This window comes from Vitis riparia, chromosome 13, assembly GCF_004353265.1.
Source record: "Vitis riparia cultivar Riparia Gloire de Montpellier isolate 1030 chromosome 13, EGFV_Vit.rip_1.0, whole genome shotgun sequence".
Classification (NCBI taxonomy): Eukaryota; Viridiplantae; Streptophyta; class Magnoliopsida; order Vitales; family Vitaceae; genus Vitis; species Vitis riparia.
The window spans coordinates 20,000,778-20,019,032 of NC_048443.1; the positions used below are offsets into that span (position 1 = coordinate 20,000,778).

At 32.4% G+C, this 18,255-nt stretch overlaps 1 protein-coding gene across 1 annotated transcript; it reads right to left on the reverse strand.

The window, feature by feature from the left end:
* Window positions 1-15,192: 15,192 nt before the first annotated feature.
* Window positions 15,193-17,930, reverse strand: LOC117927506. Its single transcript, XM_034847036.1, has 5 exons — window positions 17,231-17,930; window positions 16,630-16,751; window positions 16,496-16,536; window positions 16,291-16,389; window positions 15,193-15,771 (listed from the first exon to the last, which is right to left on the reverse strand). The coding sequence occupies exons 1-5, from the start codon at window positions 17,739-17,741 to the stop codon at window positions 15,591-15,593; spliced, it is 954 nt and encodes a 317-aa protein (XP_034702927.1). The 5' UTR covers window positions 17,742-17,930; the 3' UTR covers window positions 15,193-15,590.
* Between the last annotated feature and the right edge of the window lie 325 nt (window positions 17,931-18,255).

Below are 18,255 nucleotides of genomic sequence, written 5' to 3' on the forward strand. Positions count from 1 at the left end.
GACAACCAATTTGTTGATGAAGGTGATCAGTCATCTCCTAAGGATCAGTTTGAAAATGTTATTGCTACTAGAGAGTCAATGTCTTTTACCTTGAATATAAAACGAGAGGATCACTCTATCATCCCATTACCTTTGCCTCATTCTCATTTGGGTGATAAAGGTATTACTAACATCTTAATTGATGTTCTGATTGAAACTCGAGGTCAAGAGACCATAATTGGAGATGCAATAGATGATGAATTAACATTTTTAGCAGTTGCAGGTTTAATTGTTGAACAACAATCTTCATGTCCTACTTTTGTGGCTCTTTCTACTTCAATTCGCACATTCGACGTCGAACAAATCATCTTTAATGCCCAACGCCAAGCAACCCTTATGATAGGAAAAGGCATTAAGGAGATGATTATCAAAACTTCCAATGTGTGACTCCTATTATTGAGAGGAAAAATTTATGAGCTTTTCAATGCTATTGTGAAGACTAGAGTGAACCCTTCACCATTAAAGTCTCGGATTGAGAAGTACATGGTAAGTGTAGATCACCTCGATGCAATGCGATGCACCCATTCTATGAAGATATCTCCAGAAATACAAAACGAATGTTTAGCAATTATTGTGTTTCAAATTGGGGATGCTCTAAACTCTGAGGGTGTACAAGCGAACTATTGTCAATCATTAAAGGTTGACTTAGTTACTCTTGATGCTAAGTAAAAAGCACTCAAAGAGGAATTGAAGCAACTAGGTATACAAAAAGAGCGCATTCATAACTCAATCTTAGAGACCAATGAGAATCTAGCCAATAAACAACATGATATTTAACTTTCATTATTTTTCTTCATTTTTTTAAAATTTTTTGTTTACTTTTATTAATATGTAATAAAGTCTAGCATTTTTAGCTAGATTTATTTATTAATAAAAATGAAACTTTTTTTTTTTTTTTTTTTGTAGTGATTGAACTCAGGTAGTTTCCCCAAGTTGCCTATGTACCTTTCAAAGAGAGGGGATCGAGTCAAATGTAGTTCCATTTTTTTCTTATTATTACGTTTTAACTTTTTCCAAGACTGAAAGAAATATTTAATCTTGCGAGCATGTCCTAATTTTTGCCTAAGTCACATTTTTAGGTTCTCAACTTAGTGGATTTTTTTTTTTTTGGGTGTGCCGTACACATATGCTTATGCGGGCCAGGAGCGTCACTTGTCTTGAGTTTGATCGAAGGGTGATAAATTCATGTCCTTAGAACAAAGTTTAATCAAGAGTCAAAGATGACTTATTCTCAACCAAACTTGTGAAAACCTTCAACCAAACTTATGAAGACATTTCTTAAGCATTTTGGAGAACAAAATAAGTCCTTTGAATTTGTCTTGATTTTCTTCAACTTAGATGAATGACACTTTTGTATTATGTTTGACATTCTTCCACAAGCTTGTTGAAGAATGTGCAAGACTTGGACTTGATTTAATCCAAGGATGGTAAATACGTGTTCTTGGAGCAAAATTTAATTAAGGGTCAATGATGACCTGATATCAAGTAAACTTATCAATAATTTCTTCAAATGTTTTGAAAAACCCAACATTGTTTCCTTTAGCTTTGAAGGTGGATGAATGACACTCTTGTTTGCGTTTGATATTCTTCCACGAGCTTGTTGAAGAATGTTTGGAATTTGATCTTGACTTTTGAAGCTTTATTTTTGGATTTAGCTTCAAGTTGCATTTCCTTTTCTAGAACACCTCATGCTAAAAGAAAAAAAAACACTTATATTTAGAGAAGTTGGAGATTTTAGTTTAAAATATCCGAATTTGACTTCTTTAATATAAAGAGTTTGTTCCTCAATTTAAGAAGTTTGCCAAAAAAGATTTTTTTTTTTTGGCATAAGTTTGACATTTTTTTTTGTTACTACAATTTAAGGTCTTGTAGGATAAAAACAACATGAAGTTTAATCTCATGCTTTAAGGAACATCATTGGAATGCCGAGGTTTGAAAACAATTGTGGTAAAATTTGATGTCACGCTCTCTTCATTGTCATTGGTGAAGGTGATGGTTGCATAACATGTCGCACAATTGTGGCATTTATCCTCAAATCATTTTGCCCCCTTTAATTTTGTGGCATAGAATGATGGATTCTTAAGTGTCTAGATCAATACAATTCGTGTTTCCTTAGGAAGCTTTAGCATTTCATGGTTACTAAAGAGCGAGTGTAAGCATTGTAGGTTTGCTACTACGTCATCCTCTTCCTTGGTTTTGCTCAAATCTACACCAATAGCACTTTCTTCATCTTCATTTGGCCCATCTTCTTCCGAAGTCTCATGACAAGAGACTATATGAGTTGATGTCATCATTCCTCTATCAAATAACTCTGGAGGGAAGTATTCTCCTAAGGTGATAGGGGTGATGAGCTTTTGTATCAAGAGGTCATCAACCTGTACAATCTCCTATTTTCTTTTAGGTTTCTTTTCTTCTTTCTTTTTTCATATATCGATGAATATTTTGCTTATGTTGTTCATTCCTAGGTAGATTTGGATATGGATGAGATTTTTACTTCTTGTGAGGTCTTCTTCGTGTCACCTATGTCCAACCTTTTTCACTATATGACATTGATTCATTATCAAAGCAAAAGTGAAGAATGGTGTCTTGGCGTGACACTTGTGTTTGCTTTGACTTAACTCACATTGGATAGTAACGACACATGCTCCCAATGTCTTAGGTGGAACGTGTAACGGAATAGGATCGAAGGACCCAAATATGACTGTAGCATGATTTGACTCTACTTCTTCATCTAGATCCAGATGAATTCTTCCTTGTTTTCCAAGTTTCATTATGAGATTTTTTAAGATGAAACATTTCTCCACAAAGTGACTGACGATTCAATGGTAATCACAATAGTTTAGATCATTAACACGACCCATTTCTTCTAGAAGTTTGCACTCAGGTAACTCAATAACCTTTTTGGAAGCAGATCTTCCAACATATTAGGCACATCAGAGTCAGGAAAATGATACTTCTTTTCCTCAAATTCCTTCAAGGTGAACCAACACCTCTCATTTTCCTAGGTTAGTTCAAGCTCTTTTATTTACTTCTTTTTATCTCTTGTTGAGATTTTGATAGGAGTCGTATTTACCATGATTGATTCTTGGATGGGTTTTATTGAGGTTTTATCACTTGTTTTCCCATCATGTCTCTTTTTTTGTCGGTCAATGATAAGGTCCTTTTTAGTACCATGGTTGGATATGCTAAGCTCCATGTCATGTGCTCGAGTAGCTACCTTTTCAAAGGTGTGAGGTCGTATTCCTTGGAGGATGTATAGAAAACCCCAATGCATTCCTTGTATACACATCTCCACAGTTGACACCTTGGATAATTTATCTTTGTAGTCTAAGCTTAAGGAACTCTAATGATTGATGTAGTCTATGACCGACTCATCTTTCCATTGCTTAGTATTAGTAAGCTCCATCATGCTTACAATTCGTTGAATGTTATAGAAACGGTTGAGGAATTCACGTTCCATTTGGTCCCAACTATTAATACACTCAAGTGCAAGGTTTATGTACCAATCGAAAGCATTCTTTCTAAGAGAACGAACTAATTGTTTAACTAATAAGTCACCACGGGCACCTGCGTTGTTACAAATTTCGATGAAATGGACAACATGTTGTTTTGGATTTTCCTTACTGTCAAATGATTGAAACTTTGGAGGTTGATAACCCACCATAGACTATCAATCCTCTTAGTGTAAGGTTTAAAGTACATGAGAGTACTTTGTGAGGGTCCACCATACTGCACTCTAATGGTGTTAGTTATCATGTCCTAAAGTTGTTGGACAGATAATGACACCACCGAGGTAGATTCCGTCATTTGTCCCTCGACTTGCATTGTCCTAGATGCGTGTGGTGCATCATCGAGAGGAGATACAACATTTGGAAGGTGGTTGAGTCCTTGACTCACCCGTATTTTGTACTTGTGTCTCAACCTTGTTGATGAGGAAGGTTATCTGCATATCCTTTTCCTCGACCATCTTGGTGAGTTTGGCGATGGCGTGAGCCATCTCTGCTAAATGATCCTCTATGGATGTAGTGTTGATTACTATTATCGACATAGTCATCAAAAAAGAAGAAGTAAACCAGTCGGAACAATTGGAGTAATTTTCCTCCTTTGATGTTCTAGTTAGCGATTCGGAGTGTGAGCCAGTGCTGGAGTTGGTATCGATAACAGAGCAAAAAGACTTATCCCCAAAGTTCTTTAGTGCTAGAAAGAGTTTTCCCTTACTACAAGGACTATAGCTTTTTGCCCCTGGAGAAGCTTACTTCTTTGTTTTGTTGAAGGTGAAGATGTTGATTTTGCTTTGCTACAAGTCATGGGACCCATAATGGTGTTGTGTGTCGATTGCACAATGACAATCTTGTCACTGCCCTTGTTGACATGCACAACTTGAATTCTTTTGGATGCCATCGACATAGTAGTGATCAATTTTCTAACGAAATATATGAGAGACAAAGAGGTCCAATTGGGCATGTCAGAAATTTGTACACACAAATTCGTAAAAGTCCTACGAAATTAGCAAAAAAATTGGAAAATAATATGAACAAAATGTTTATTAAAATTAAAAATATTGGGGTACAATCTCAAATATAATATTTTTTATAAAATAATATTTTCCCTTTAATTATTTTGCCTTGATCACAATTTGGAAAACGACAATGACATTTTCTTGATTTCGAAGATCAATTGAGGGCCACAAGTGGCTTATTCCCAAATGAACTCGTTGAATAACGAAAAAACGCGTCTAGCAATTCTTTTTATCGTCTATCAAACTTGTAAGGAGATTTAATGAAGCCTCTTTTCCCATACGAAGTCACCCTCTGGTTTTTCTTCTTAGGATTTTCCTTTTTTTTTTTGGATTTTTCCGATCTCTCAATTTCTGATTTTTGAATTTCTTTCCCCCTTACATTTCTTGAAAAAAGTTACCTCTATTTATAGGTGAAGGTAAGGAATTTGAATTTCAAATTCTTAAATTTTAGTTGCTTAATTCAAGGGATTTTAATAATACGAAGAAGAAGAAACTTATCCATAAGAGGATATCTATGTTTTTATGTCTACAATTTGGTTTTGGAAAATACTAAGAAAATAAAAAAAAAAAATGGTTAAAAAATTAATATTTTCATGTTTGGTTTCATTTTGGAAAATACAAAATAAAAATCAAATATCATTAAAATTAGTTAGAAATTTATGCATTTTAAAATTATTTAATAGTTTTATGGAAAAATGATATATATGAAATGAGTTTAAAGTAGTACATAAAAACAATTTATTGATTTTAAATATATTTTCATTTTTTTCACTTTTTTTTTTCATTTTTTACTTTTCCTCCTCACATTTTCATTCAAATTTACCTAAAACTAAACATAGTCTAAAATAAATTTTAAAAGATAATCTAACATGAGAATATGAAACTACTCTTAAAGTGCATTTGGAAGTATTTTTAGTAGAAGTATCTTCTCATGAATTTTTTTTTAGAAGAATCACCTATCAAGTATTTATCTAGAAAAAACTATAAGTGATTTTTCAATACAAGTAGTTTTTCAAAATTTTAAAAGTGTTTTTTAAATTTTGTCAAATTTAATATTTTTTCAAAAACATTTTTTATGCTAAAAGTGCTTCCTAGAATAATTGACAAATAGACTTTTAATTTCCTCTTATATGACTTTTTGACGTATTATATTCATTCTAAACAAAATCACACATTGGTTTGGACATATGTGGACCCCGTATTTTGCTCCATGCATTCCCACTTGGCGAAACTCGTTTTTTATTTATTGGTAAAAAATATGATTTTTAGAAAAAACTTTGAGTCGCCACTTATTTTTGTTTTATTTTTAATGGGGAAAACAAAATAAGAAAGAAAATTCTAAGTGTGACTCCTTATTTAGAAAAACAGGTCTATAAAAAACCGAGTCATGTTTCTATTGGAAAGGTACGGTGGTGAGTCGTAGCACCCCTCTAAGCCCGTATACATATAATTTCTACTAAACGAATTGAAGGAATTGTGGCAATTAACTAATTAACCATGGATACCAAAATTAATAACATAAATCAATAGACACAAAAGTGATAACAAAATAAATGACAATAAAATTATGCAAATTAATTTATTGAACTAATTAAAAAAAATATTTGAAAAAATTAGTTTTCCGAAAATTTCAAAGTATTTTATTAAAAACAATTTTGAATGAGTGATTTCAATTTATTTATTTGAAAAATATTTTCTTCAAGTGATTTGATTCAATTTCATTTGTATTTAATTTTCAAAAAAAAGTTATTTACACTTATTGTATCAAAAGAATTTATTACAAACTTTCAATTTAGCAACAAAAATTATTTTACTTGCTTTTACAAAAAATGAATGAATTTTTACTATTTTATTTACAAAAGTATTTCAATTTGTTTTCATTAAGAAAAATGACTTATACAAATTATTAAAAAAATAACTTTATTTGCAAAAGAATTTTCAATTAAAAATTAATTTTTGGGACAACTTTATTTACAAAACAATTTTTGGATAATTTTTATTAAATAAAAATTTTTTGGACAATTACTATTAAAAACAATTTTTCAAATTCTATTAAAAACATTTTTTTGTAGATTTTTCTAAAAGCATTTTTCCAAATTTTTATTAATAAAAAAATACTTTTTTATATTAAAAAGAATATTTTTAAATTATTATTTTATTAAAACATATCTATTGAATTGTTCCTCTTACTTAAAACAAAATTTCTAATTTGTTCGATATTCAATTCTGTACATAATAAGTAAATATACATAAACAAATATTTACAAAAATCAATAGAAATAAAACCAAATATAAGTGAGAAATCAAATATGTACCCAAATAAGCTTACAACAAGTTCAATGTCTTCCTATAGCTTTTTCAATCTCACTTTCTTCCATAAAATTTCGTGTTCCACATGTCATAAATTTGTAATCAGCTAACAGAATTGCAGAATAGGTCAATGCAAAAACAAAAATAACACAAATATAAATATTTAGAAATGTATAAAATTCATAATAGATATTCAAGCCCAAATTTAAATTTCAATTAGTTCAACAAATTTCACCAATTAAAAATTAATTCAAATTAACAAATATAACCCAACAAAAATTTCTCACATGTCATAAACCCTAATATAAATTTTTTAAATTAATAACCAAAATTTAAGTTCAATTAATCAAACCCAAAACATGATAAATTAAAATAAATCTCATTAGACCTAAATTTAATATCTCATAATTCAAGCCCAATTTTATATGCAAACCTAAATCCACAACCAAAATCAACTCAATTCATGTTAATCCCAATTTACAATCAAAATCAAACACAATTTAATAAGTAAATAACTAACTAAATTAAACAAACTCAAAACACCCAAACCATTACTGCATAAATCAAACAATAATAAATCTAATGGCAACAATAATAATAATAATAACAAAATAAAATAAAATTTTTAACTAACGTTGGAGCGAGTGTGGGAAAGAAAGAAAATGGGAGAAAAGTGGAAGATGATCGTCAACCAACAGTGGCTCTCTAACTGCAGATGGCCGATGGTCCTACTGGCAATAGTGAGGATCGATGGGTTTTTGGGAAAGAAAAAAAATAAGAAAATGAAGAAAAGAAAATGACTAATAAAAAAAATGGAGAAATAAGAGGAATATGAGAGAAGAGGGTAATGAAAGAATGAGGAAAATGGGGGAAAAGAAATGGGGTTGGCTGGAGGAAGAAGTGACAATGTGTGAGCTAAAGTAAAGAAGAATGGAAGAAGAAAATGGAGAAAAAATGGGAAAGAAGAAGTGGGGGGTCCCGGTGTGTGTGGGTGTTCTAAGTGTTGTGCTGTGGGGGAGGAAAAAGATGGAGAAAAAAAATGGGGGGTCGGCCATGGGAAGAAGAAGAGAAAATGAGGAAAAAGAAGAAAAATGGAGAGGGAAAGGGGAAAAAAATGGGGGGTCAACCACCTTGCCTTGGGAATGAGGGGAAAATAAAAAAAAAGCAAAAGAGGAGATGCGGGGGACGGGGAAGCCTTGGACGTGGGGGGTATGGGTAGTGGTATGGGGGGTAGGTGAGGATAAGTAGGATGAGGAGAAAGAGGAAGAGAGAGGGGAGAGAAAATAATAAATAAATAAAATGTATAATATAATATTATATTATATTATATAATAATAATAATAATAATAATAAAATAATTTACAAAATAATAAAAACTAAAAATTAAAGGGTGAATGGGACAAAAATCACATGTAATCGAGATTTAAAATCTAAGGACAAAATTGAGTTCAAAATTAATGTAAAAATAAAATTGATACAAATTTTTGGGGTCTACACATGTCAACACAAAACAAATCGATGCAAAACAAAGACACCACATTTTCACCCCCTCTTAATGTCTTTATTTTAAACTGTGTTTATTTAATTTTCAAATAAAACAAAATTTAAATGGAAACATATATGGGCGCATTAAATCCTTTTGTGAAAATAAAAAATGGATTGGAACATGTACTATATGAAAATTTTTGGAAAGTAAATAATAAAGGAGAATGCTAGCTATGAGGTTCGAACTCATGCACACTTGTTGCGTGCAAAAGATCTTAAGTCTTCCCCATAAACCTCTTGGGCAAATTAGCAATCTTTACAATCCTCCATTTATTAAAATTTAACCTATACTTCATAGAAATAAGACTTCTAAATGGATAAAAAGGAAAACAAAAAACTATAAGGTTACATTTGTTTAGCTTTATATGATAGAAACAAATATGTATATTTTAAGATTTTATTTCCAATGAATACCTACACGTTTATGTTTGATTTGCGTGACAAATAAAAAAATGAAAAAAAAAATTCAATAATTGATATTTATTTTTAAAAAAAATTATATTCCATCAAAATATTTTATATTAAAGAAATATAAAATATCTCTTCTATTTAATATTATTTATAAATTATTTGTTTTACAATTTATCATTTAGTATGTAATTTTTTATTAATAATATTAATCATTAAAAATTTAAAATTTATTAACAAGAATTTTATATTATATTGATATATATATATATATATACATTGGATTTTATACACATATTTTTTAATTCTTTTCTTTTACTTTTAGTTTTTTTTTAATGAAAATTTCTTATTTTGAAAAATCATTACTATAGAGAATTCAAAAAAAAAAAAAATTGATTTAAAAAGTAAATCTATAACCCACTGGATATATAATATTCATATCATAATATAATGTTATTATATGTCATATATCAAATATATAAATAAGATATTAGATAATTTATTTCATTTTTATCCTATCTTATATTTAGTTGAATATGAAATATAATAAATGATAGGATAATTTACTTTATACCATTGTAAATTAAACATCACATCTTAAATTATATTCAACTAACCAAACATGACCAAAGAAAATAACTTCTTAACTTTCTCAAACTTCAAAAAAAAGAAAAAAAAAAAAACCTTATAAGAAATATTGTGATAAGAGATGATAAGGTAAAATTTTGTGATGATGTTACTTATATAGGATATAAATCATGAAATCTAATAAAATTTAAAATAAAATCAATTTTTCTAACTTATTAATTGCATAAAAGGTATATCTATTTGATCTTGATATAAATATGTATACCCATAAACCAATAAATTAAGTCGATTTCTCAATTTATATAATCCAGTAAGACATGTGATTGGTTTTATTTTTTATATTTTAATTTAGAATTTGTAATTTTACCTCTTTTTAAAGACATTTAATTTATTTTTTTTATGTGTTTTCCTTTAGTTCATAGTTATTCAAAACAAATATAAATGACAAGCTTATAAAAGTGAGGCATATTGCAATTGTGTAAAGTGGGTTTTAATCATAAATCCATATATCTAAATATACATAATGATATCAAGCAAGACAACAATTGAGAAAAGTTGTAGGGAGTTTTGAGCTTGAACAATTTGAGCTTTGAATTTCAATAAATCAATGACAATAAAATTCTAATGGGAAATGAAGCAAATTCTAATGGGCAAATAAAATAAGAGGCAAATAATAAATTTAAAAAATAAATAATTCAAAAGTGTAAGGAACTGTGACTAAAATGAGCTTTAAGAAGGAAGATGAAAACAAATTAATTCTTTACAACTTTATATAGTGTCAATCAAATTTATATCATTAGCCAATTAATTCAACTTTATATTTTGTCAATTACACTTATACAATGACATGTGACACTCACACCATTTTGCTAATCACCCCAAGGACTTGCAAACCTAATTAGAAAATAAAAAGAAAATTAGAAGAAAACGATTTCTACATGCTTATGTCAAGTGTATATAATATGTTTATGAGCCAAACAAAATTAGTAGTGTTTATTGTAAAAAAAATGAACCTAAAAAAAAAACCTAAGTGATCTAACAAATATTGAACCTAAACAACCATTATAAAAAATATATAAAAATTTTAAAAAGTAAGCCTACACACTCAAATTCAAGTATGGTTGTTTATTAGATATAACCAAAAATGAAATTTGAGACTTGGACTAAAAAAGACAACCAAATATGGCAGAACAATGATCATTTATAGTGGAGTCAGTAATTTTCATTCTTTTCTGATCAATAGCTTTATATTTTGATTATATTCTCATCTATTATTCATTTGGTTCTTTGGTATGTTACTTAGATCCTCAAATGCAAAACTATTAACTACAAAATATAAACCTCCATCTTGATTACAAACCAAAACAACTTAAGACATGACTTATAATGTTTATAACATTATTTGTAACTACCTTTTTAAGAGTTGTAGATGGACATTTCATTGGATGTCCATTTTGTTGGAATTGAGCCCTAGAAAGCATGACATGATATAACAAATTGAGATTCATTTATAAATTTATTTATTTATGTTTCTTGGTTTCCCTTAAATGTCTCATTTTTATTAATTGATTATTTGAACATACACACCCTATATCACTTACATTATACATGACTTTGGTACATTATGAATTACATAGAAGATCCAAGTCATAGGTTCCTCGTAGAGTGATGAGTTGTCCATAGTTGGTTCATGGATTTAGGTTATTCATCTAAGACTGTAGTACACTACCTCCTAATTGGAGAGATAGCTTGTCTTGGTTGTCGAGATGGTTTTCACATGGTGAATGTACTAGTGCATGTGATGCGTATTGGACAGGACCTACGGTAAATCATGACACAAGGCTATCAATTGTCATGACTCACCAAACTACTATACTACATGGACTCTTAACCTTAAGAGGATATTGAGCTTGTGTCAAAGTTAACAGGAGGTTTTGACCTATAGGTAAGACCTTAAAGTGGTCATATATCCCTATGGATTTGGTCACTGTTAATGGAGGTTGGTGGTGGTAGGTATTCTCAATAGAAACACCATGATATCTTATGGATTGAGACAGTGTGTCTCCTTGGGTGATCCAAATGACATGTGTTATGAAGACTATGGTCATAACATTTCCTTTAGTGGAAATTTCACATATGCTCCTTAGAGTTAGAGTATGTTAATTTATCACATAATAAATGAGATCTGTAACTCAATGATTGAAGAAGTAATCTTGATGGGTGATAACACTACTTTGTTAGATTATGGACACCAATTTATTAGGAGTCTGCATATAGTGGATAGTAAGTCATGGACCCCAAGTTTCGTTTCATTGTTATTTACATAGAATATTAGAGTGCAGTTTATTCTCTTTATTGGAATGTTGAATCAACTTTATAATTAGATTCTGAGGGAGTCGGTACTCTTATGGGTCCCAATGGTCCCCGTTTTAAACTCATATACTATGATGGCATGATTTATGAGGGTTGAATTGGCTCTTGGTTCATTCTTATGCATAAGGGTGTTTTGGGTAATTATGCAAGTTGCACAAGGGATAGTGAACAAGTTCTTTGGATTGAGTTAATTGATTAATTAAATAACCTTATGTGGTTAATTAATCAATTAGAACTCATTTTGGACTAGAATAAGCGACCTAAGCCTTGGTGGGCTCAAGTCACTTAAGCCTAGTAGGGGAACCCTATAAATACCCCAATAAGGACTAGGATTTCCATAACTTTTAGAGAGACTTTATGTTTCACTTCTAGAGAAATAGAGAGATAGTGAGAGCTAAGAGATCATCATTTCCAAAGTCCACACTTTGGAGTTTCAAAATCGTGGTTTGAGTCATTGAACGAAAGATCTTGGGTATATGAGACTTCCATATTCATTGTACTTCATCTTCTCCAAGTGGAATTGATTTGGGAACATCTAAATCAAAGGCAAAGTTCTCTAATGACTTTCTTCTTGATCCTAGAATTGTAAAAATATGTTTTTTGCTTCCATTGCATAAGATCTAGAAGTCTAGGATAGTTTTGCATGCACCTATATGATCCAAGGTAAAAGAATGGAGAAATCCAAGGTTCCTAGCATATTTGGTGTATGAAATATGCCAAGCATTAAAAGTTTTATCAATCCTAGCCCTTGAGCTAGAATGCCCCCAAAACTACCAACATTCTTTAGTCACACTTACAAATAATCAAGTTCTCGAGCCTATAGTTGCTTAGAAACAAATAATAAGGTGGACACCTAAGCTTCATGAGCTTTTCTTAGACGTAGTCAACAAACTTGGTGGCCCTAACAGTTAGTAATCAATCACCTTTGAATCTTATGTGAAATTTAACTTCTTTTTTTGCCATGTTTCTAAGCCTAACAATCTTATATGAAATTTAGAAGCAACTCCAAAGGTTATATTGAGGAATATGAATGTTGAAGGTTTAAACATCTGCCATGTGAAGAGCCACTTGTAGGTAATCACCTTTGTTTTTCAATGCTTTTTGTTTCGCTAGGAAGTTGTCCCAACTTATAGGTTTCATTTTTTTTGGCAAGAAAAGTGATTGCTCCCATTACTCCTCATGCTTAATTGGCTACTCTATGTCACTTACACCATCATCTCTTACTAACCCATCAATTCCCTCTTCTTCATTTCTAGGCTACTCTAATGAGAGAGGAATAGGTGCCAACTCAATGAAGTCCTTACTTGCACCTCTAGATTGGTTAACTATGTCAAAATCTCCCAAGGTTTGATACTCTTGGAAAACCACATCTCTATTTTTAATTGAATAAAATTTTAACATTGTTTATTCTCCAAGTAAGATTATCCAGTTAGAAAAAAAACTTTTATTCAATTAATTTTTTTAAAATGTAAAAATTATCTTTATAATATTTGTAAAATGTAGTTCTATTAATTTCAATTGCACAATAATAATAAATGGTTTTACTTTCGTTCCATAAGTCCACTTTTAGAGATGGTGCACAAATTCCTCCACCCAATGGATTGCCAAATTCTTGCTCTTGGCTAAAAATTCCTTTGACTGACTAATTCATTCAAAGCTCACCTTGAATTTTAGATGTTGAAGTTTGCAGACAGCAATGGTTACCAGAAACTAATAAGTAAAAGAAAATAATATAATTAAAACTTATTATAAAAATAATTTTCTTCTATTTAATTTTATCATAAAAATATTAAAGAAAACTAAATATAATTAAAATTTAATAAAAACTTATATGTTTTAAAATTATTTAAAATTTATAAAGAATATTTAAAATAAGTAAAATGAGTTTGAAGTATTATATAAAAATGATTTATTACTTTTTTATTTTTACATTTTTGAAGATTTTTTCTTTTCACTAATTTTCTTCTTTTTTTTCTCGATTGTTTGGTAACCAAACATAGCCTAATTGTCCTAACTAGAGCTTCTTCAGGCAGTTGCTCCTTTCATGTTATTCTTAATCCTCAAGGCTCCCCAAGAAGATATTTGTAGGAAAACCTTGTTAGCTTACGACTGTTGGATGGGTATTGAGGTTTGAGTTTCTTTTACCTTGTCCCTTTCATTCAAAGGAAATTGCGAGAAGGGAAAGAACACGGATTTTGAATTTTATATTTTATGTTATTTTGACTCCAAAAAAGTTTCAAAACATGGAAAGGTTGAACCCAATATAATTCATAGTTGTGGTTGTTGAGTGAGACAAAAGTTCTGTCATTGTTTTAAAGTCTGATTCCCCGTCCAGACTCCAGACGTCCAAAAAGTGGGCCCATAATTCACCAATATATCCCGAAATTTGCATTGTCTGAGTTTGAAACTTCAAAATTTCAGTTTAGCAGGCAGGACTTTGATGAGGATGGTCATACTGCCTGGGGAAAGCATTCCAAAACCCTCAACAAGTTCACAGATGGGATGATGGGATTGGGCGTGCATTACCTCTTTGTTGACACAACATAGGAGGATCCTTCTAGCTTTTTTATCCTATCCAACTTTTCCCTCCCCTCATCACCCAAATTCTTAGTCCCCTACACTCAGGTCAGCTATGAAGCCTGAAAATGGAATATATTCCCGCTCCACGTGTACTCCCTTTGTTGTCTCAAATTCATCTTTTGTCATCCTCACATTCATTCATCATCATATAGGCTATAACTATAGAGGAGCCCCACCCTTCAATCTCTGTTACCTTTAAATCACCAATTTCATTATATTGATTACTTTTTAAGTTACGAGTATTAGCTGGGTATCAATTTCCAGGAAATAAAATTGACACCCAACCACTTTTCCTAATTCTAGTGCCACTAATAGCAGTGCCCACAAAACTAAGATATGCTAAATCACACAACATAGAATGAGAATCTTCCTAGATTTTGCTTTGGCAATGCCTCATTGCTTTAGGAATTAGGACCCAGTGCGTCATCACTTCCAACCATTCTCCTTTTACAACAAAAGAAAATTCTTGTAGAGCCTCTAAGGAATGAAAGAAGGGGGAGAATCCATGCCTGTAAGGAAAGAAAGAAGAGGGGAGAATCCATTTCCTAAGAGAAAAGAATGTAATTTCCAAACCACCAACATCCCCCCAAACAGCTTCACTAAGAAGCTCACAGACTGATAGCCCTCAAAGGATTCCAATGGTGTTTTCTTTTCATCCATCCCTTTGGGAATGAAAGTGGTACAATTACCTCACCCCCTCAAGGATACCATAAGAATTACCTATTTTGCATAAACATATTCCCGCACAAGCAACTAGGTTTATTAACCCCTGTCAAACATTCCCCATGCCCCTCCTAAAGTTGCAAAAGAAAACCGAAAAAAGAAAAAGGGAAAAAAAAAAGTGATCAGTTTTTTATTTGGTGATAGTAATTCAATTACAAACCAGAGCATTGCTCCAGAGCACACTTGAAGACAGAATGTCATACCAATTTTCTACAACTTTGTGGGGGAACAGCAAAAATCACTGTATGCAAACATGCTAAAAGACCAAATTATTCCGAATATAAACCTTTTGATCTTGAGAGGGAAAAATGAAAAAGAAAATCTTCAACAGTCAACAACACTGTTCGTTGAACCAAGGCCAGTACAGGAAATAGATTGAACATTTGAACCTCATGAAATTCTCAATTGGCTGAACCTTGATTCCTCTAAAAAAATGAACTCACCCTAGAGAAATTTTGAGTTAACTGGTCCAGAAAATGAAATCTGTCTATGCCATACCCAACTTCTACCATTCTAATTTCCGGAAACTATGATCTGAGAAAGTCTCCAATATGTCATAGTGACCATATCCATGAAATAGCACATTGATTGGACTCTTATTATCTATCCGATACTCCTTACCATAATTTGCTATGTTTTTCAAATCACCTGAGCTCCTGCCTATCATGAAGACTGATATCGGCATCCTGCATTTGAAGAGTAGAACAGGTTTGTCAAACATAAAAATTATTTAAGGGGGCAAGGTACAAGAACTTTAAATCCAAATTTTCTGATAAAAGCTTTCGGATTCCTTTTATTTTAGCACCGTCCAACTGCACATTCGTTGTCTAAATATGGTGTCTACTCAACATAAAAGTGAAAAGACAAAAAGCAATCAACAATAATGACACTAAAAGAAAAAAAAAAAAAAAAACTCTTAAAAACAAAATAATGATCGATTCAAATCCTAGAATCGTTTATAAAACACAACATTACCAAGGGAAAAATTTCTTGACATTGTTCTTAGAAATTGTAAGAGTATGCTTATGAGCTTTAACAAATGTTTCAAGGTAAGCTTAGCTTGCGTTTAATGCCTGCAAGTTAAAAGATAGGAAGGCTATACGTAAAACAAATTCATCCCCATATCATGCTCAAAAGAAAATACAAAATGATATTAAAAAGATGCCAAAATACAAATTTGCTTAATGAACCAGAATAAAACTCACTTGAGAACATGAGAAGCCATTATCAACTCTGGTTCTCCACCCCAAACATAAGGTTGTTGAATTCTCTTCACATATGCATCAAAATTGCCTTCAATAAACCTAAATGCATTGCAACAATTAAGAATATTAAATAACACCGACCAACAACGCGTTATCCATTCCCGTTAAAGGAACAATAGCGATACGATTATATTACAAAGCTCACCACTCTGTTTCTTCACGCCTCTTTAACAGCTCATCTACAACCTGCAAATGAAATCCAGCAATATCACAGTTCCAAATAATTATCCAATGTTGTATACCAAATGGGGTCTTTTGTCTATAAGAATTAAAACTCACTTGAGCTCTTAAGTCATCAGCAAGTTCTCTTTGACGATTCTCATCAGGAGCTTCTTCCCCACTTCTCAAGCAAGCACTATGAGCTATTGCTCTAAATAGACATCTTCCATCTGCCGGAACCCCTGCATTGCTCTCACGTTAGATTCTCCTTCCACTCACACGATTAATCCAAAATGTTTGGAAAAATAAAAGAAAAAGTAAAATACAAAGCAGTTTTACACCTCTGTGATTTCAACACATGTACCAACAACAACAATAATAATATCAATAAAATGTAAATGTAAAAGACAAATGGATTTTCTTTTTAGTTTTCTCAACATCAGAATTTAGTATCCAAACAAACACAGAAGTGTGTGTATATAATTTATTCATTAAATTTGAATAGCCACAACAACAAGAAGTTGAAAGTTGAAAGTTGAAAGAAGCATTTAATCAAACAGGTTGCTTTCATGATATTCCAAGAAATGGGAATCATCTAGCATACAACATAAATATTAAAATTTAGCGAGAGATGAACCAGTCTCAAACATTAAAAACATGCAATGAAAAGACAAGTATAGAGGAAGATTAGAGAAGAATTACAGCGCTTATGAGAACGAACCTGTGACTCTGTAATCAGCGGAGCTGTTATTGTTTTCATCGGAGATTTCATTGACTGGATTACAACCTTCGATTTTATCATCGACGGCGACTACCTCGTTATCCACGTCGAAACTATCCAAGGGCGCGAGACATGCGCAAACGCCGAAGAGGAGCCAGGCCGAGTCGGGGCGGTGGAGCCACCGAGCCGGACGTGCGTCCCACGCGACGTTCCACGATCCCTCACCCTTTTGGTCGTGTAGCAACGCCGGTCGGAGGGAGCTGCGACGGTCGCCGCCTGAAGGGAGGATCGCGTGCCATATGGAGGCGGCGCCCCCGCCCGAGCTACCTTGGCGACAGGCCCTGGAGTGGTGACGCCGGCGATGATCGTCGCCGCCGCCGTTGAACTGTATGGGAGTGCCAAGGGGATGGTGATGATTAAGGTGAAGGTGGTGGTGTGTCGCCGAACCGTGAACGAAGGAAAGGGTGGCGAGGATCCAAGGCTTGTGGCGTGCGCACAGTACTCCGAGCATCACCGGAGCAGTCAAAGAAATCCCACGCCGGCACCGAAACCCTCGTAATCCTACGCACCCATTCCGCCACACTCTTTGGCTTGGCTGCCGCTGTTGGTTCAAAATGTGGTTGGTTATGTTAATTGCTTGGCGACGGCGAAGCCTCCCTTTTAGAGAGACAGCTTTTTGTGGGACCCGCCCCTTGAAAGATCCTCAGGCATCTGATGTAGATTCCGGATTGTCCCTATTACCAAACCATACGTCTCCTAATGGAAATTTCAAATTTCACTTCCGGAGGTAGGTAAAATTGTCATATCGCATCACCCCATGTGTTGCTCCACATCCAGGAGGTGGCACGTGTCATAAGGTTTCACGTGAAGTACCGGAGGGTGGTTGGTGGCGACTGGCGAGTGATGTTAGGATGTCGACACCTCTACAAATACAGTAGCATTTTTCATGGCAATCTATTTATTTTTTAAAATAATAAAAAATATGTTTTTTAGAAAAATAAATGATTCAATAAAATTTAGAAATT